Source organism: Lytechinus variegatus, chromosome 1, assembly GCF_018143015.1.
Source record: "Lytechinus variegatus isolate NC3 chromosome 1, Lvar_3.0, whole genome shotgun sequence".
In the NCBI taxonomy this organism is placed as follows: domain Eukaryota; kingdom Metazoa; phylum Echinodermata; class Echinoidea; order Temnopleuroida; family Toxopneustidae; genus Lytechinus; species Lytechinus variegatus.
In genome coordinates, this window is record NC_054740.1 from 18746838 (window position 1) to 18767823 (window position 20986).

Consider the following 20986-nt stretch of genomic DNA (forward strand, 5'->3'; position numbering starts at 1 on the left):
AGAAGGAAGACAAAGGTAAGAAAGGAAATACGAAGAAAGCCGGATTCAGCATACTAAGTAGCATGGGCGGAAATCCCAGGGGGGACACGCCCCCCCCCCCCCTACTCAAAATAGTAGGGGGACACAATATCAAATGTCCCCCTACTATTTGTGGTATTTTATGATGGTAAGAAACAAATCATTCAAAATCGAAATAAAACATGCATTTTAGGACGAGATTGCCTTATTTTCGGATGATAACCTTTTTTTTTTGCTTGTCAAATTTTCCAGCCCCTTGTCCCCCCTACCTTTCGGGAGAGATTTCCGCCCCTGCTAAGTAGGAGGCCAAAGTGATAAGAAGTAGCTCGATAGGCACTCCACCAAATTGACAGATCGGCTATACACTCGAAACTGCACGGATCCAAAACAATTCCAGGGTCCCGTTTCATAAAACCTGTTACAATAACAAATTTGCGAGAACATTTAAAGCTATTAAAATAATCCAGTTTGATTGGCTGATAGTAAAATTGTTGTAGAAATGTACATTTTGTTATGATCCCGGGGTTGTTATTACATGTAACGAAACCCTGACCGACCATGCATGGCCACGGACCAAGAACTCAGAACCACATTAAAATAATTTATTTCAAAGTCTCAAATGATTTAAATTCATATCCCTGGAGGTCCAAAACAACTCTCCTGTACTCCCCCTCAAAACTAAATGCTGATAAATCGGTCCCCAAAGCTCCTTGGTCCATGCAATCTAGAGTGTAGCAACGTATTGGGAAAATAGTGTACAAAGCTTTTAAAATACTATAGGCCTACTTTACTTCTGTAGGCCTATCAACATTGGATCCCATTCAAGACCACTGTATACCTGTCCTAAAATAACATCAAAAACAATTTCATAAAAAAGAAGAAAACTGCCAGTTCAAATGATTTATGTTTTCATTCTTAAATTGCCCGGGGGGGGGGGCCACTTCCATTCACAAGTGGATACCATGCGCGACCACGGGGTCTCGGAAAGCACCCTAAACACGTAAAATCCATATTCTGAAAATGCACCCCTTAACAAGTATTGGCGTGTAAAACCCTACCCTTAACAAGTATTGGAAACAAAACGATACTCTTGGCAAATGTTCCCTGAAATGAACCCCTAAACAAGTACAGGAATGTTTTATTGTTCAGTGTTACGGGTCCTTCGTCGTCGGCTTTACAGTAGTTTGGTTTAGTACGACTTCACCTTCTACACCTCGCGCAAATCGGACTTTAAACACGAAGTTTTGGGGCAAAAAGGACATCCTTTATAAAACATTTTGATTTTGTTTTATCATCCCCGCAAATTCGACCCTAAACACGTAATATTCTTAGCGAAATAGATACCCTTTTTTCATTACTTTTGTGTTTTTGACACCCTTATCACGTTACGTACGTAACGTGCCCTATCTTGAAAAAGACATCCTTTTTACGTGTTTTTTGGTCGCGCATGGTATCCACTCGTCAATGTAAGTGGCCCCCCCCCCCGGGTTAAATTGTCATAAAAGTCTATAAAACATAATGTTTCGTGTGAGTCGATCGGTGAACGTGAGAGGCAGTGTAGTTTTCACACATTCTACAAATTAAAGAGAGTGAAATCGGACCGCCTATCCTTAAATTTCAAGATACACAGGCCCTAACAATTTTTTTTCTTTTGGTTAAACCTGGTGAAGAAACATGGCTCGATCGGATAATTCTTTTTTTAAAGTTGAAGCACTGATTAATACTTATCTGCATATAGACTGCAAAAAATTATTATCCCGTTCACCTCCGGTGGGACTCGAACCCACAATCCCCGGTTTAGGAGACCGATGCCTTATCCATTGGGCCACGGAGGCACGTGAAAAGTCATTATTGTCATCCGAATTTAGTCGCCTCAGATTAAAACGACATCTCAAGTCATGGTCTACTGATCTTTTGTAATCTAAACAACAAAAAGTAAATATAGGCCTCGATCTACAAAAGAACCCCTTTTGTTCCCAGATTCAGATTTGTAAAATACATTGGTAAAATTTTTGCACATAGATATGAAGCTTATAAGAGCCACGTATTATCTCATCATGTCTAAGGTCCCTTAGAAAAAAGAAGATCAGATGATTAGATCTTGGATCTCTGCATGTCGACATTCTGTGGGAGAGATGATCAGATACCATGATCCTAAATTTCGTCCATGGCCCTGGGAAACGGGGGTGAAGAAAGCACCCCCCCCCCCAATTTTTCAGGGGTGAGTGATCAGGATGACAAGCAAAAAAAAAGTTTACTTTTCCCCAATGACGCAGTGGGGGGGGGGGGGGGGGGGGCGGCTCCCCTACCCTCTCCCCGAGCTGGTTACGGCTACAATCCGAGATTTTATATCATCGGATCATCTCTTTCTGACGATGTAGAAATAACAAAATCTATAAGATTATAGCATCTCATCAGTAGCTCCCTTTTTTACAGGAAATTAGACAAGACAAGATATGATTATGAAAATCTAAGTGCAACTATTAAGCTCTAAAAGTCTTAAAGGCCATCATTAATACCAAAAAAAAAAACATTAATATTAATATTAATCACCTTCTATTAAAACCCCTCACCTCTGACGCTATTCAATTTTTGTTAATTCTCGGGTCAATGAGCTGTCAATCACCTCCAAACCCCAAAACACAAAAGTTAATTCATTGAAAAAATAAAGTTAGATAAACCTGAGCAAAATGAGTCTCTAATAGCTGCTGATGTTCCATGGTTATAAGAACAAGAGAGAGAGAGAGGGGGGGGGGAGGGGTGGGGGTAGAATAAAGAGAACATGGTATAGACCTAGCAGAGTTCCTGGGGCAGGGTCGTTTCCTGCATAACTTATTTTTTATGTGGTGATTTTACAGTAAAGTTGGGTGTCTTTAGGCTATAGGGCTTATGGGGGAAGCATCAAGTCTAGCTAGAGAACCAAGAATAACCAGCTAGGGCCCCGAAGTGCGGTATACTAGTAGTTGTAACTTTTTTCATTGTGGTAACCATGATGATAATATCATGTCTATAAAAGCAGCTAATAATGCACGGAAGTAAAAAATGATGGCAAAGTTAATGGGAAGGTTGCGTCTTTATGAATTGGGTCCCAGGATCGACTTGGGTAACATTTTAATAGGTCAAGGATGATTCCAGGAACTGAATTTTCTCTTTAGGCTTTTATTTCTTGCTTGCCCCCCCTCGAAAAAAATAAAGAAAGTGTATACCGGTATATTACATTGTTATATTAATAATAATATACACTTTTTTTACTACCTATTCCGGTACCCGGAAATAGATGTGTATTTTATATGTCAGTAGAAATTATCTTGAATCTAGCTTGCTCCAGTTTTTCAATTAAATTTTGTCGAAAAAGGAAGGGGGCGTGCCAGCTTCTGGATCTTACCCCCCCTCCCTCCGCGCAGCCCACCCCTCCCCCAATCCGATCCACGCGGATCCACGGATCTGCGCGCGCGCGCGATATAATTCGGATACTGAAATTTACAAAAGTACCGGTACGTAATTCAATGGATGGATTGATGGATGATGATGATGCCGATGGACTGATCCGAAGTGATATCGGAAGGCGAAATTAAACGAACGATGTTGTAAAACAGGGGATTACATGCTACTTCAGGAAGTGGAGATAGGTAATACGCCATGGATCTCGTCTATGAAATTGAGGCACACTCCAATTGTTAAGTCTTGGTCTCAATGTAAGATAATTTTTGCCATGTCTTTTTGCAAGGGATAGGTGGCTGGCACCGCTCTGTTAGTACTAGCTGCACGCCGCAATTGCCGTGGGAAGACAAGCCTGTGCCGCTGCCGCGCAGGTGGCCATCAAGAGGCCGATCGGCACGTCACCGCTCCGTTTCGGGCTGTGTCGTCGCCGCGCTGTGTGTTGACGACTAGGCCTATATCATTGAATGAGTGGCCTAGTATTACTGAAGTTAGACCATAACCGTTAGACTAGAGTAGTCGAGCTAGACCGAAAATCGAAAGTGGTAATCTGCAAAGGCAAAGAACAGTTCTTTTACTTCTCACCAGTGCTTGCTCCTTCCCTCACAGTCACAATGTCATCTGGGATGTCCATACATCATTACATGCTGTGTAGGCCTACACTGTGTAGGCATGTGTCTACATGATTTCCCTCAAATGTTCCTCCAAGATACCGCTGCCTGTATACATTGAATGTTTGTAGGGTGTTCTCCAGGCTTAAGAGGGCCTAACTTTGGATGAAGGGTCTTTACCTGTGGAAGCTCTAATAGCTATAGGTGGATGACCTTTTCTTCTATTTGAAAACAATCCTGCTCAAACAGGTTGTGAATCTACTTGAATATTCCCAATGGCAGAAGGTTTGGGATAACCTCCATTAAAATAAGAACTTGTTTCAGTTGCCTTGCAATGGGAGGATTCGGTTTCTGAATTGATGAGACAAAATCAGGGACCTTCATCGCATCCAACAATCAAAGTGTTGTGTGAAGTGGTTGGGTTTTCAAAATTGCAGACCTCTATCGTCAACTTGAATGAGCCTCCACCATGATCTCCCCAAACTTGATTCATAGCTCATCTTTTGGAATAGCACCATCATGAGGAATCCATTCCTGTTGAAAGATGAGATATTGTATTATATTACCGAGCAAACTTGGTATCCCCCCTAATAATAAAAATATCAATTAATTAAACCATATCAGATGTATATTCTGGGATAACAAGCCATTCAATATGTTGCATCAAAATGTTTTCGTCCTATCCTCTCGATCAACACAAAAGTCAAGAACAAGCTCAAATAATTGACTACCTGGGAGTGGAGGATAAAGTACAATAAATCACTATATATACACACAATTCATTTATCTAATCACTCTTCATTAAACACACTACAGCCATAATAAAGACATAATGAGGTGTCTTTATAGCTTTCCATCTTCTTAAAACTTCCTCCATACAATACATTGTAAAACAAGATGTTCATGTCAAGTGAATGAAGTGTATTGATGAAATTCAACATACTTGTAACTAGATGCTCTGTCCACAGATCTTAGAATATCTTTGCTCTTTCCACAGATTGTGGAATATCTATTACATTTTGTTGTACAGCTGCTTCAAAGGTGATTTTACTTCTTTTTTAAGAGCTTCTTGACGTTCTACTGGCCTTTGTAGTTTACATATATTTTCTGTGAATGTTTGTAGGGGACCAGTTTTTCCACAAACACAGGAAACCTCAAGTTCACAGAGTTTTATATAAAAAATGTGGACTACTTGTACTTGTAATGTCATCTACAGAAATTTTCGTGCTACAAATTGGATGTTCTGAAACTAAACGTTCTTCTTGTTCTTGGTACTGCAGTTAAACTTTACAAGCAGGAAATAATTCCTGCTTGAAGTTCATACTAAGGCACTCAATACAAAAGTTGTTTTCACAGCTTGTTTGTACTCTTGTACCATGTGCCAAAATAAATTGGCATATTGGGCAGGTAAATGAATTGTTGTCATGTCCGTGAACAGTTGATAACAGCTTCGGAACTGGAACTCACAGTACTTCCTCTCTGTAAATCTTCAAACAAGTTGCTAGCTGGTTCAGAATGCTCAACCAATTTTTTCCTATGTAAGTGTTTGTATGTGTAACTCCTTTTCTCTTTGGAATTGGTCTCCAGTTATGATTGCAGATGCGGCAATGTTTCTCTGATGTTTAGTCCACTGGATTGCCTAAAAAAGCTTTGTTTCATAGTTTCTCTTTCCAGATGGTGCTGAATTTTTCTCAGACATTTGGATTTTTTGTTTGAATTTTGTTTTGATCTTCCAAAGTGCTAGCATCAAAGACAACTAGAATTTATTCTATACTTTTACACCATAACACCATCTTCCTACTAGTAGACTAGATGTCTTCGTCGCAACTATTGGTATCTCTTGTCTTCTTATTGCTTGTCTTTATGTGTTCACTTGCCATGTACTGTACTTGTCACCAGTTGGATATTTTGGGTGAATTTCATCTCGATCTTGTGAAGTGCTTACATCAAACACTACTAGAATTTATTTTATATTTTTACATCCTAACCTCATCTCTTTAATACTAGACGTCATTGTATGTTGCGATATATCTCTATTTGTATGTCTTGTTTTCATATTGCTGAGTTCTGTACTTGTCCAATATAAAGATCATTCAGAATAACATAAAGCCTGGTCATATATCTAATATCAGCGATGGGTAGATATCGGCTGTCACTTTATTTTATATACCTATGAATCACCATTTCTTGTATAGACCATTGTCAAATACTTCACATTTTTCTTTCTACAAATCAATGACTATGTTCCAGATATATGTGATTTTGAGAGAACATGGCATATCCAGCAAAACCAAACCATGGTCGTGGGCGAGGCAGAGGAAGAGGAATTGCAAGAGAAACCAACAATGTTGATATATTCGGTCAGCAAAAAGCTACCAGACAATCACAAGCTACCAATGCATGGGGAAATTCAGCATCCGCAAGTAGGTGAAGCAGTTATGATATAAACAATCATATAGTCTTATGCTATTTTCAGTGCATTTTATTCTTAATGGTCTGGCAAACATGTTGCAAAAAAAGTAGTAGAATTTTGTATCACTAAAACTTTTTTGTTGAATTAAGTGAAACAATTTTTTTTGTATACTGGTTCTGACTTGGTGTAAGCAAATAATAATCCACATGATTTGATTCCATAAGTTATTGCATCAAATACGTACATCTTTGCTCGTCAATCATATAATTTTCTTGGGGTATAAATTTGTTAACACTGACTTGTGATTTGATATTTACCCAAAAGATGGAAACAGGAGAAATGGGAAACAGCCAGAGAAGAAAGAAACAACTCCACATCCTGCACAGTACGTACGTGTACCACCTTCAACTCAAACCCAGAAACAAGCACCACATTCTCAACAACTAGCCCAGTCTCCACCGCAGACCAAATCTCTAAATGAGCAGTTTGATTATGATTCATCTTCTGATGAGGAGTTAGATGATGGAATTGTGAACAAAATACTGCAAGCATATGGTGGTAAATTAGGTAGGTGCTGAACCGGTGAGTGTTTCATAAAGCTGTTCGTAAGATACAAACAACTTTACGCACGACTGGTGTTCCTTTCTGGTGCTATGTGATATCACTGTGTAATTGAGTTAAGACCTAAGAACATGTTCCAGTCGTGCATAAAGTCGTTTGTAACTTAACGAACAGCTTTATGAAACACCCATCAGGTCCCATTGTTCCAAGGGAGTGGGAGATTAAATCATTCTCAACCACAAGAGACCAGCAGTGGAGTTATTCTTTTTCTCTTGTATGCAGACAAGAATGACCTTGTTGGTGAACAAAAATAAATTAAATTTAGAAGTACTGACACATATTGAGAAGATTTGTAAAGGGATCTGCATTGTAGATGATGATGTTACCAATACTTGTTGCCTCACTGGCTTTCTTTTTTTGAGATTAATTTCATCAATCACCCTCTCAGATCAGACAGGCTTGATTTCTCCCTTTTTATCTAATTGAATTCAAAATAAGGAAAATGATTATGTTCTTGTAGATCCTCTGGTGAAAGCTTTTATAGCATTTATCAGAGTACCACTAAGGATCTGACCAGAAATTTCTGATATTTTCTTGTACATGGACTTTCTAAATGATTTGTACTCAACTTAATTGTATCACCGCCCAGCAGCACTCTTCTAAACAATTGATCAATTAAAAAGTGATACTGTGAATGGGTATTCTTTGATGTCCTTTTGCATTATATGTAGTTCATGACATTAAAATAGGCATAAGGGATGTTGTAAAGTGTATTGTTTGCCATGTTGTCGGTTTTGGTCTTTGTTGTCTAGAATAGTAACCTCTTGGCCTTTTGTTTTTTGACCGTAGGTGACCAAGGAGATGGTGTATTATCAGAGAGTAGACAGAATCTACAGGAAGCCTGCCAGTCTGGAGCTAATGACTGCTCTGTATGTCTCGGCAAGATCAGACGGGTGGATCCAGTAAGTCATGTATTGACATATAACATGCAAGTCAAAATGAAACATGGATGTTTTAATAGATAGAAATATTAAGTTTGTTTAAGAATCTCTTTCCTGTACGATAATTTGAGTGAAAATCTAAAATCATAGACTCTGTAAAACAAAACATGCTTTTTGATTTTTACTGCAGACATGATCAGTTGAGAGTTTGTAATAGGATGATTAATCAATATAAGTAATAACTTCCATAATTAAATGGATAGGTATATTTGTTTCATACTTGAATTCAAGGAAGTATGTATGTAATAGCTTACAATATAAGATCCATATTTCCTATCTGTCTCTGTGAACTAGATTTGGACGTGCGATTCCTGTTTTACAAGTCTTCATCTGCAGTGCATTCAGAAGTGGGCCAAAGAGGGTATCTTACAGGCAAGTCTGCAGAAAGAAGATGATGATACATCGCCCACTGAAAATGTCTGGTCATGGTGAGCTGGTTTCTTCAAGTCTATGTTATTTCAGTGTGTATAAATCAAGAAACAACAGGAAATCTTCGATAGATACATTTTGGTCGATATTGTGTGAAATAGTTCACTTCTGTGAATCATTTTATTTACTATTTTTACTTCTATTCTGTTTGTGCATTCCTATATGTTTGGGCGTATGATAATTTCTGTTGCTATGGTACTTTCTTATTTTACCTTACCTGTTCATCTTGATTTATTGAATGATCTGTACTCACATGATACTTCTTGTCAAACAGACTGTTATTACAGATTTATGATATACAAATAGCGAATAGGCACAAGTGTAATGGTGCAAGGTTTCGCATGAGGTGAAAGAAAGCATAGTTGAATAGAGTGTCTCTTTCTTTCACCGGATGTGAATTGTCGTACCATTGCACTAATATTCGCTATTTGTGTTGTACAATGCTTAGAAAAATACAAACAATAAACGATTTGTTTTCCTATGTTTATGTATGAAAATGAGAAAGAATAATTGAAAGCAGAAAGCAAAATCGCTCAATTGAGCACGTGATCTACAGTAGCAATGCACATTTAGCCAGTAATAATAGTAATAATATATATGATTTATATAGCATCTTTTCCATTTACAATAAGCCTAACAGCAGTAAGCCCAATAACAATAGTAAACAGTAAGCCCTATGCATATTGCACCTGCATTTATCTACTAAGCACAATGATTTGAATTTTATTAAAATGTCAAGACAGTGCAACAGTACATTATGGACGGTACGTGTGTGATAGTACGAATGTTTGATATTCAGTCTCCAATTTGCTTGTGTACAACAAGCTAAGTAGGCGTTGTACAATATGAGATTGTGATGACGTTAAAGCTGTTCTATTTTGTAATTCTGACTGTTCCTTGTCCTGTTTTTTCAATTCTTGCAGCCCCAACTGTCGAACAGAGTACCCTATCAGCCAGTGTCCCAGACAATACACCTGTTTCTGCAAGAAGGTCGTTGACCCTCCACCGCACCCCTGGCTTGCACCCCATAGCTGTGGTGATACTTGTAACAGATCTCTACGCCCTGAGTGCGGTCATAAGTGCCTACTACTCTGCCATCCTGGTTCGTTAACAATTTCCTTTATAGAATTAGTTTGGTATCATATGTTGAATTTTACCACAAGTTGTTACCCGTTTGTAGCACTATCAAGAGTTAATGGTTTATTCATTTGTTTTGGCAATCAATAAACTACCAGCTAATAAAGTATGATCAATGATAGACATGGAAATCTTAGAACTCTTTAGCTTATTCTAAGACACCTTTTGTTGCATAGACTGTTTGTTGCATGGACTTATTTTCTAGGATCAAGAGATAACTGTACCCATATTCTTCATGATGTGTGGCATTTCTTTCTCTGATCATCTACATGTAATCCAATAAGTATTTTTTTTTGCATTCTATGACACTCTTATCTAAGATGTTTATTATTATAATTGTTGCTCATTGATTATACTGCCCTTTTCCCAGTAGGCCCAAAGTGCTTACAAGGAATATATGAAATGAATAGTTTAAATGGAACCATATGTTTTCTGTTTATTTTTGTTTTTATCAGGTGCTTGTCCACCATGCCCTCAAACGGTGAGGTCTAAATGTCACTGTGGTAGTCAGGCTCCTCAGCTGAGACGATGTAGCTCCAGGACCTGGTCCTGTGGCAAGACCTGTTCCAAGGTGCTTCTCTGTGGTCAACATACCTGTACCCACCCATGCCATCCAGGTATTTACTTTGTACTCACAATACCTTTGGGTTTTACTTGGTTTCAGATTACCTGGTACAGTCAATATATTAACTTTAGTTTTTAAAGATGAAGAACGCTATTTACTTTGTAGGGTTAGGATTTGCATTTAGGGATGAAGTGCAGTTCTTTGAATATCTGTGTGTTTCCTTTGTCCAAGTTATGCATCCTTAGCTGCTTGTTTCCATGGGATGATCCTTAAATCAATTGTGAGATAGTGCTAATGTCTTCACAGAAGGCATTTGTGTAGTATTGACTGTATCTTCACCGGAAGGGGGAGGGGATGTTTCTCAGTAAAGAGTGTATCAAATGTACATGCTCACACAGTATAACCTTTTAGAAGAATATGAAGTAGTGAATGTGTCTTGAGCATAAGCTGAAAACAGCAATGATGTCATTTAGTGTGCTTTCAACTAGGAAGGTACTTAAAGTCGCAATTACTCTTTGTGATACACCGCTAGATTATGAGTAGCTGGTAGGATTCTATGAATGCTAATTGCTATGTCAATTGATGTCTGGGTAATCATGTTGTATGTATAATGCATACATTAGTAGTCAGTTACAGTGAACAGACACACATCACCTTAATCTACTAGTATGTAATTACTTATGGCTACCATCAAAAACATTTTCTCTGTAAGAACATGTTTGCCAAAATTCACTTTATTCATAGACTTTCTTTCTTTGTAGGTGATTGCCCACCTTGTCCGCACACTAGTCGACAGCCTTGCCTATGTAAGAAGAAGGTTACACTAAGAGAATGTGCATCACCTACTTGGGAATGTGGTGAGGTATGTGGTAAACCTCTACCCTGCGGTCATCATGTATGCGAGAGAACATGCCATGCAGGAGGGTGCGGGGAATGCCCTCGTATGGGGCTCAGGAAATGCCCATGTGGAAAAACAGGTTTGTTGTTGTTTCTTTCTAAAAGAAATATTTGTTATGAATAGAGTTATATACATTTTTTGTCTCTTTTAGGAATGTAATCTCTAATTCACTGAACCAAACGTTAAAGCCAAAGATAAATTCTTGCCAGGCGGGCACTGTATATTACCTATGCATTCTATCAGTCTTGTGTTATGAAATTTGTCTCCTATATATCTTGGACTGTTTATCTCCCTTTAAGAAAACCTTTTTCTCAACAGTATCATTCTTTCTTTCATTACTTACCCTTTTTTCAGTCCACCCTGGTTTACAGTTTATTTTCGCGGGGCAACAAATCTTGAATAATATATCATTGGGGGAAAGAGTCTCTGCTTTTTTTCAATGATTATGGTACATCATCAAGTGATGTCCTGGAGGGCATTTTGTCAACCTTTGTCCGCTGAAATCTGTCTCCACTGAATAAATTTGATATCATGGAGTGACTGAGAAGCACTGCCCTCTGACTGTTTCTATGGTAACTGTCAGAAAATAGTGCTGGAGACTTTCATAAAAAGGTGCCCTGAATTAGGCCTTGCTCTCTCTCTCCAGAAATAAAGCCCCTTCCCCATATCAAAGAGGAGACTATCCCTTTTAATCAAGTGAAATGTCATTCTAGTCTTTCTACCTTTTATTGCCTCAATAGCAAATATGTAAGAAGTGTGTGTGTCTTTTTCCTTCATTAGTAAAATGATTTCGCAAGACAAGTTATAGCAATATTTCCCTTTGCCTAATGAAATATCACAATTATTATCAGACCGAGAGTGTCAGTAAAATTTATATATTTATGTTAAATTCTAATCCAATTATTTACCGGTATGTCTTTTATGTTGTAGCATTACAACTCAAATGTACAGAAGACATTCCTCCATGTGGAGATACGTGTGATAAACCACTACCGTGTGGAGTCCATCGATGTACAAGACGATGCCATTTTGGCTCTTGTGAAAGTGTAAGTGTATCTCTACTGAACCTCAAATTTGAACATTAACTTCTTCTACTAAACTCAATCAATTTCTTCATTATTATTATTACTTATTATTTGTACTGCGCTTTTCCCATTAGGCCAGAAGCACTTACAATGAAATAATAAGATGTAATATGTAAAAGACTACAATGTATGAAAGAGATGAATTTTTAATGACATTTTGAAGATTGCTAATGATGGAGACTGTCTAATTATTAGTGGCAGGTTGTACCAGGATTTTGAAGCCGACACCGTAAAAGTTCTGTCACCAGCTAATGTACGAGATAATGGTCACTTTTTTGTCCTCCACTTAGCAAAGAGTTTACACTGATCGTTTCTGCAATAAAAGTAAAGTACAAGACAAAATTTAAAGAATAATGAAACAGTCGTCGTTCTTTTATGTGATTATGATGGAAGCAGTCCATTAACCCTTTCCTCGTTGATGTTGCGATTTTGCACATTCTTACAATTAAATTCAACAATCTTAATAATTAGTTTTTTCCCCTACCTTTAGATTATAATATGCTAATAAAAGGCAACAGTTCTTGGATGATATCTATTTAATAATAATAATTATCAATGGTGCAATATGGATATCTTGTTAACTCTTTGAATGCTGAATTAATTTTTCGGGGGATAATAATGACAAGTGCTTCCATGTTATTTTCTTCATATTTTATTGTACAATGCCTACATTATGGGATGACAATTAGTAACTCTTCTGCAATTTGGCCTATGTGTCCAAGGAGCTCCAATTCCTAACTTAGCTTTGAAACTTAGATTTTCTTTCTCTCAAAATCTAGGAAATCCCTTCCCGTCGTTACCCATTTATTCTTGGATTGAGTGAGGCAATGGTAGATTCATGTTAGATATTACCAAGGTCGAGAAGTTGAACCCTGGACATTGTGGTTCATAGTCTTTGCACCTATCTACTGATTCACTTCACCTTAACAATAATGCACAACAGGTTTTATCTTTGAATTTTATGACATTTTTTCAAAACAAAAAAAAAAGTAAAAAGACTCCAATTCTAAAGAGGTTTTCATCTCATTATCTCTCATCACTTTGTTTTTTATGACAGTGTCTTCAGATGTCAAGAAAGAAATGTCGTTGTGGAGCAAGAGAGAAGACGTTACCTTGTCAAGAGGAGTATAAATGTGATCGTAGATGTACCAATATGAAGAATTGCAAGAAACATCAATGTAAGCGAAGGGTAAGTTAGCTGCCACCGACATGTAATCACAACAAAGATAGAAAAAATAGATGTTTGATTTTGGAGTTGAAAACTGAATCCACGTAATTAGACTTTTAGTCATTTAATGCAATTAAGTTCTGACATGACTGTATTATTGTAGAAATGTATGAATGATGGAATCCATAATTATGATATATTGTTTTATATCTAGTATTAATTGTGAAAGATAAAGATTGCAGTTAACCGTTGTGTTGGCTCAGTTTGTAGAGCTTCCGTCTCACAATTTGGGGTTCGGGAGTTCAAAACTTGGCCGTGTCAGACCAAAAGACGTTAAAAAATGGGAGTTGCTGGAAACCCGTTAAGTGTTTTACGATTTAAGGAATAGAGCAACGTTGATCTGGTGCTGCATAGTGGCTGTCGGGGTTACAATTAATTGGACAAAATTAATTTTTGGAGTGCCTATTTCAAACAATTATATATCAATTTTCATATTTGGATTTTCATAATACATATATATATATATATATATATATATATATATATATAGATATATATATATAGGCCTGTATCAACCATTTTTTTAAATTCTCCTATTGATGTGTGTTTTATAGTGTTGTAACGATGATTGCCCTCCATGTGAGCAACAATGCAACAAGTATCTGCCATGTGGAAACCACAAGTGCCCTTCTTTATGCCATCCAGGTAACAATATTACAAATCCTTTTTAAAACATCTTCATATCTATACCAATGGGAATTGGCATCTTTGAAGGAAATATAATGTGTAATACACATGTGGTGACTTGCAGTTGTTAGAATAGGGATTTCGTACTGAACAAAGATTTTGAAAGTCCGGAATCTTGATTAGGCTATTGATTTCTGTTGTTTTCCAGGGAAATTGCTCACATCATAAAATTTCTCTGCGAAGAATTTGTTTTAGACTTATTGATACAAAATTGTAGGAAAAGGGACACTAATCACGTGAGAAGATACTTGCAATTTAGGTGTTGATCTAAATGTCTATCTAACATTTATACAGTTGAAGTCAAAAGAAAAATACCTGGTAGTCTTCTGATCAATGTTGTCACAGGTAGATGTTTTCCTTGTCCTTTGATGAAAGAACTCAAGTGTCGTTGTGGACATACTAAGATATCTGTAAGATGTGGCAGGGAGAAGACTATCAAACCGCCTAAATGCAAAAGACCCTGCATGTAAGTATTAGCACTTGTTTCATTACGTATTTTGTAGAGTGTAACCCATGAAAATTCAAATATTGGTTGCAAAATATTAGTCAAATAATACCCATGTAATTCATAGAAAGAGAATTAGTATATATTTGTCTCAGTGAAATAGAGGAATTTAATTATTTCTTTTTCTTTGAACTTATCTAGTTAATTATAGTAATTTTTAGCTTGAAATTGTAAGTAATAGTATATTAGCTATTGGAGTTTAATCCATTGGAAAATTAAATTTCCTTATCAAAAGCCAATTTGACTAATCCTATTTCTGGTTCAATATATATATATTTTTTTATCAATTATTTTGTTCATAGGTTTGTTGTGTTTTGTGTGGCGGGTCATGCACATGTATGTGTATATTGGTACAGTTTCTGTATAGGACAGGAATTGTAATGATCACAAATGTTTTGTATGAAAGATGCATCAAAATATTACTTTTTATCATTCAATATGTTTGTACCTATTAAACAAATATATAATTTGACAATTATTTTTGTGACTCTTATTGACTGATTTCTTTTAATTTCAGGATACCTCCTGATTGTCATCATCCTGTAAGAGAGAAACATAGCTGTCATTTTAACAAGTGTCCTCCTTGTAAGATGCAATGTAATAAAACACTATCTTGTGGTCATATATGCCCTAAGAAATGTCATGACGCTGTGGTGCACAAAAATGTAGAAAACAAGGTAAGTTTTGGAGGTAAATGCCAGTTGTGGTATCAGTCACAAATCGATTCAGGGTAAAATTGGACAAAGTGGCCACTTGTAGGCATTCTGTGATTGGAAATATCATTCTAAGCATGAGTCTTTTTTAGCTATAACAGTGCACATGCTCATGTGTGCATTTCTATGTAGTTGTTGATTTTCAGTGTATTCAGCTGGTTTTCAAAATCTTTATAAAAACTTCTTTTACAATATATGGCTTGTTTTATCTTATAACTATGATGATATTGTTGTAATGTAATGTGATTCTAAAGACTTAGAAGATCTAAAGAAAAAACTCCTAAACTTTGAAAATAATATTGACCCAATTAAACAAATAATTCAATAAACACTAGAACTAATATGCTACATTATATGATTGAACAAGGAAATTAAAAAACTGGGATACAAAAACCAGCTATTGTGATTTTGCTCATTATTTTTCTGAGTGAATGTTAGTATCGTAAACTATCACAATTTTCTTCATGTGTATGTGTATTGTGCTGTTTTTTTCAGTTGCAACATCCCCACTTGTCTGTATCTTGAAACAAATAATTAGCCAATTATTTTGGTACAATTTGGATACTGTAACATTTGTGTCATAATATGACAAATATTATGACAGCCTTCATACAAATGTTGCCTATTGAATGTTAATATTTATGTTTTTTTTTGTTATGAAGGGACCAAGAGCTCCATGGCAGCCAGCTCCTAAAGTAGTTACCAGTATTGTGAATGAACCTTGCCCACCATGTCAATATCCCATTCCTACAGAGTGCCTTGGTAAACATGAGGTATGTTTATACAAACAACTTTTAATGATTTCAAATGATCTATATCCACCATGTCCATGGTAGTATCCTATCCTTATGGAATACTTTGGTACACAAGGTGTATTTGAATTTCTCACATTGTGAATGAACCCTGTCCACACTTCAGTGCCTTTTACTTCTTTGAGCATCATGATAACATTGGAAGTTTCCTGTAAACTAAAATTATTTACATTGTGAATGAGCCCTCACCACGATAGCCCATCCCAACAGGATGCCCTGGAGAATCTAAGATATTCTCTTCTATTTCAGTATTTAAAAAAAATGTGTTTTTAATAACATGAAATATGTATTACTACTGATTGCATTTGGTACATTTTATAAAAAAAAGTAAAGACTTAAATGAATATTCACATATTTCCATGAACTGTTGTGCAAATTCAAAATATATTGATTCTTTTTAGATATCAATGATGACTTCTGACCATGTTCATTGTATCCTCTCTATAGGTTACTGATTTGCCGTGCAATAGAGCTGCTCCTTTTTCCTGTCGACGACCTTGTGGGCGTGTCTTAGCTTGTACCAACCATCGTTGCCAATTTGAATGCCATGATGTCCAAGGTGCTGAAGATAAAACTAAGGTATTTTAAGACAATGCAGCTACAGAGATAATTGTTGGGGCAATGGAAATTGATGTTAGGTTTGAGATAAGGAATAGAAAGATGAGATTTAAGGAGTGTTGCCAGAAACTTATTTGAAATCGATTACAACTTTTAGTCACTAGTTTGCCATTGATAGATCAAGTTTAAGTAAAGCAAATGACTATATACTTTGAGTTGGAGATGAATAGTCAGTGTAAATTTGTTAATCGCAAGATTTATGATAGAATTTTGACACAACACTGACTTTATATTGATTGCAAATATCTGTTAATGCCTTCTAAGAATAAGAGACTGCTCTCATGTGGGACCATGAATATTAAGTAGAGGTGAGTATAGGAGGATCATCCAGTTATATGTATTTCTTAAAATGACTTTAATGTTCCTGTGTTACACATTTATCCAGCATATCCCAGAGAAAGAAAACCCATTGTCAGTGATATCACTGTCATCAACATATTTTGATTATATATTTGACATTACCAGTAAAAGTGAAATGTCTTCTTTTTGGTTAAATTTGAGACCAAGTACTTTGTGAATCATCCACACAAGGCAGAGTATACACAATAAATATTCAGGTATGCCAAAAACCTATCTGCAAAAACTCTTTTTGGGAGGGGGTGGGTAGGCAGGAATGCACTGTATATTAATATATCAAATACCCTTCTTTTGTAATAATTCTTTACAGGACATTGCAAACTGAGTTTAAATTCTTATTCCAATGATGCTGCAATTGTTATATAGATTAAAATATTATTGTAATGTTATTTCAGGCAGGGACCAACTGTCAGGATTGTGAGGAGGGGTGCAGTAAAGAGAGACCAGAGGGGTGTAAACACCACTGTAGATTACCATGTCATCCCGGTCCTTGCCCCCCTTGTAAGAAGACTAATAAGATGAGATGTCATTGTAAGGCTATGGCTCTATATGTAGAATGCAAGTAAGTAATGTTAACCACATACACATGTAAAGTCAGTTCATATTTAACTCGTGTTCATGGGCAGTAAAAGGTCATTTGATATAAATCATCATGGTGGTTTTCAAATGCATTGACCTTAGCAGTTGTGATTTTATGATTATACATATATATTCCTTTTAAAACATTCTTTTCATCATTGGTATTTGACAGTAGCCCAAATAATAGCCGTGTGCCAAAGTGGACACTACCACAAACAATTTCCCAACTTGATCACCGATTTGCTATTCTAGTCACTTGGTCATTCTTTCATAGTGTTTGAATACCACATTATGCTATGTAGGGAAAGCATATCCAATAATGCAATATTTTGATTTGAAAGTGTTAGTGTTTATTTAAATGAAATAAGAGAAAGGTCATTTGAGAAAAGCTGATCATGACCTAACTGTGAACTTCTTTATTGGAGCTTAACTTACAGGCACGCCAAATGACTCTAGGAAAAAGGTATTCTCTATATTATGTGTTAGTTGTCATAACTTTTTATTCTTATTGTATTCATCTTATCTTGTTTATTCAAATTGCAAGTAAATTATCTTTGAATAGAAAGTAAACCTTAGATGAGTTGAAAAGTTCTACAAGAATTCATATGACCACTATATACAGGTAATATTTATATTGTAAAACGATATATTTAAAGAGTCGCCGCCTTCCCCATTACTGCTTTGGATGAGAGTGTACTACCTAACAACATTGAGAAGATTGCACGATTACATCTCCCAAAATATCCGCCCCTCTTGTAGTATCCAATGTAAGAACTTTCTAAAACATTTTATTATGTATTCACAGTGCTTGGTTAATAGCCAATGAATCCGAGAGAGAGGATCTAGCTTCGTGTAAAGGACCATGTCCACGCCCACTTTCCTGTAGTCATCCATGCTCTAAGACATGTCATTCAGGGGCTTGTTCTGATCCTAAGGCATGCACCTACAAGGTACCAAGGAAGTGTCCTTGTAAGCGAAGAAAAAGGGTAAGACAACCTGATTTGTGTTGCGTTTTTAGAAAATTGTATTTCCTATTGTCACAGTTAATTCCTTTCTTTTTACAAACTGTGTTCTGTGTTTTTTTCAGTACACTTATTAAAACAATGCAGAGCATTGTTGACTTTCAGTTTTGAGATCAGATTTGTATAGACTTATCTTGTATCTAAAGTCTCAGGAATTCTGTCAAAATCTGTCAAAATTTTGGGGAGGGGTGTTGCCATAATTTCAGGACCAGAACCCATTTTTTAAAGATTCATGGTAAATTTAGCTTAATGATAACTTTTATTCAAATTTATTTAATTTTTTAAATTTGTTTTAATTGAAACTTTGATTTTGATGTACTTCTGACCTCTGTTACCATGGTAATTACCTATTGGCAACGTTATAATACCCTTTATAAAATAATTTTGTGACACAGCTAGATTTGATATTGTGACTTGATGTTGGATTTTCATGTTTTAACATGACTACATTCATTTGTGACTTAAAAAAAAAATTCTAGGAATTCTTTTGTCATGAGGCTCAAGCTGGAAAGGCTAAAGTAGAATGTGATGATGTCTGTAAACAACAGAAAGATAAGAAACTCCAACAAGATGAAGAAAAAACAAGGAAAGCAGAAGAAGAACAACGTGAAAAGGAAAAGGTACCAAAGATTACTTTTTCATTGTGCTGAAAACAGACAAAGTTTCTATCAAAACTATTATAACAAATTTTTTACTTTTTACACTCATTTAGTATAATTCCATGTTTGTGTATTGGATTTGAATATAGAAAAACTGAATGAACTGTGAAATTTATCATGGTATAAAATGCAGAAATAATGCAGGTTATAAAACTGTAGGTAATTAAAGGAGAAATGTTGAAAGCTAAATATCTGTATGCAGTCAATATGAAGAGACAATGAAATGGGGATGACGTGAAATCTGAGTGTTCAGACCTAGGGGGCATTTCATGAAAAAGTTTAGTCAGTGATTTGCACTGATTGATTTGCTTTCAGCCAATCAGATGCAAGGATTTCAATAGCTTATAACATCCATCACTGAAAATCACTGGTAATACTTTTCATGAAAATAATACTTCCCATATTCATATGACCAACCTATCCCAAACATCTCAATTGAATAGTATCTTTATAGTTTTATTTGATTTCGTGAGTATCTACAATATGAATTGGACGGTTTCTTTTCTGAAATTTCTACTTTTGCAGAGGGATTTGGAAGAATACGATCGTCTTATGAACAAGAAGAAGAAACAACGCAAAAGAAGAGAGTATGTAGAAGAGGAAACATTGATGGAGAAACATGGTAAACTCATTTTAATTGGAAGCAGTGTGACTGTTGTGATAGCATTCATGGTTTATCTATTCATTCTTCAATGATTCTTTTCTATCAGAATAAAAATATAAATATATCTATATTTTATCATGGAAAACAGGGATGAAAATGTACACCAAGTAAATAATTTATGAAAAACTCTTGTAAGTATGACTTTATTTATGTAGACTCCTTTCCAAAGGGTTTTCCGCAAAGTATTTTCCTGCAGTCTCCTGTAGTGTAGTTACTAATCACTACACACATTAATGAAGAAATATGAATAACATGTCTTGGAAAAAAAATGAAAGAAGATAGAAAAATAAGAAAACATGCACCATCTATGTATGCTCATAATGTTACTCACTTAAACAGTCTCCATTATTTTGCTACATATTTTGTAAAAATGTATTAGATTACACTACTCAAAAATATTAAACGGATTCAGAATATAAGTGCCATCAATCTTAATCCCTAACTCCACCCAGATTTACAGTCTTCTTGGCATTAGTCGACTTTGCAAAAGGATAAGAAATTACTGCTTATTGAGCTTGTGGTTATTGAGCAATGTGGTACATTATATCATAAAATCTTGGGTGTACATCGCCTCACATTGTCATACAATGCTTTACAAATGTGTAGTAGATGAAAATTAATTCATATTATAGGGCATTGTAAGAAACTCATATTCAATTCCAATACAAGCAGAATTTTAAAAATCAAGATTTAATCCTTTGACCAAATGCAAATATATGACCTACCACCCCAAAACCACCAATAACTTGCCAGGTAAGGTTCTCTGTAAATAGCCAAAATACTAATAAACCAAAAATAAAAAAAAATACATCATCTAAAAGAACAACTCTCCTTCATACTGTGAAAATTTGAAGTTGTGAAGTTGAATAAAAGAAAAGATACAAGTGTTTCTTGGACACTGTTTTTTCAGACTGCTTGGGAGTTTCAGTGAGATTACACAGTATGCACATCTCATGCTTGAGTGAACCCAACTGTAAACCTTGTTT

General features: G+C 35.9%; 1 protein-coding gene and 1 non-coding gene across 3 annotated transcripts; one reads left to right on the forward strand and one right to left on the reverse strand.

Annotated features, from left to right (window-relative positions):
* Positions 1–1780: 1780 nt before the first annotated feature.
* Positions 1781–1853, reverse strand: TRNAR-CCU. The gene has a single exon. It is a non-coding gene; the product is annotated as a tRNA-Arg (tRNA).
* Positions 1854–3500: 1647 nt separating this feature from the next.
* Positions 3501–20668, forward strand: LOC121408198 (NF-X1-type zinc finger protein NFXL1-like). Of its 2 annotated transcripts, none has more exons than XM_041599590.1 (19): positions 3501–3713; positions 6318–6490; positions 6805–7047; positions 7891–8003; positions 8337–8470; positions 9395–9573; positions 10064–10225; positions 10935–11150; positions 12002–12117; positions 13214–13345; positions 13939–14029; positions 14417–14537; positions 15094–15253; positions 15952–16062; positions 16549–16680; positions 17472–17638; positions 18461–18641; positions 19157–19297; positions 19862–20668. In XM_041599590.1, the coding sequence occupies exons 2-19, from the start codon at positions 6340–6342 to the stop codon at positions 20030–20032; spliced, it is 2721 nt and encodes a 906-aa protein (XP_041455524.1). In that variant the 5' UTR covers positions 3501–3713; positions 6318–6339; the 3' UTR covers positions 20033–20668. The 2 variants fall into 2 exon arrangements, with proteins under 2 accessions (XP_041455524.1, XP_041455517.1); XM_041599583.1 differs by having other exon boundaries at positions 3502–3647.
* Positions 20669–20986: the final 318 nt, after the last annotated feature.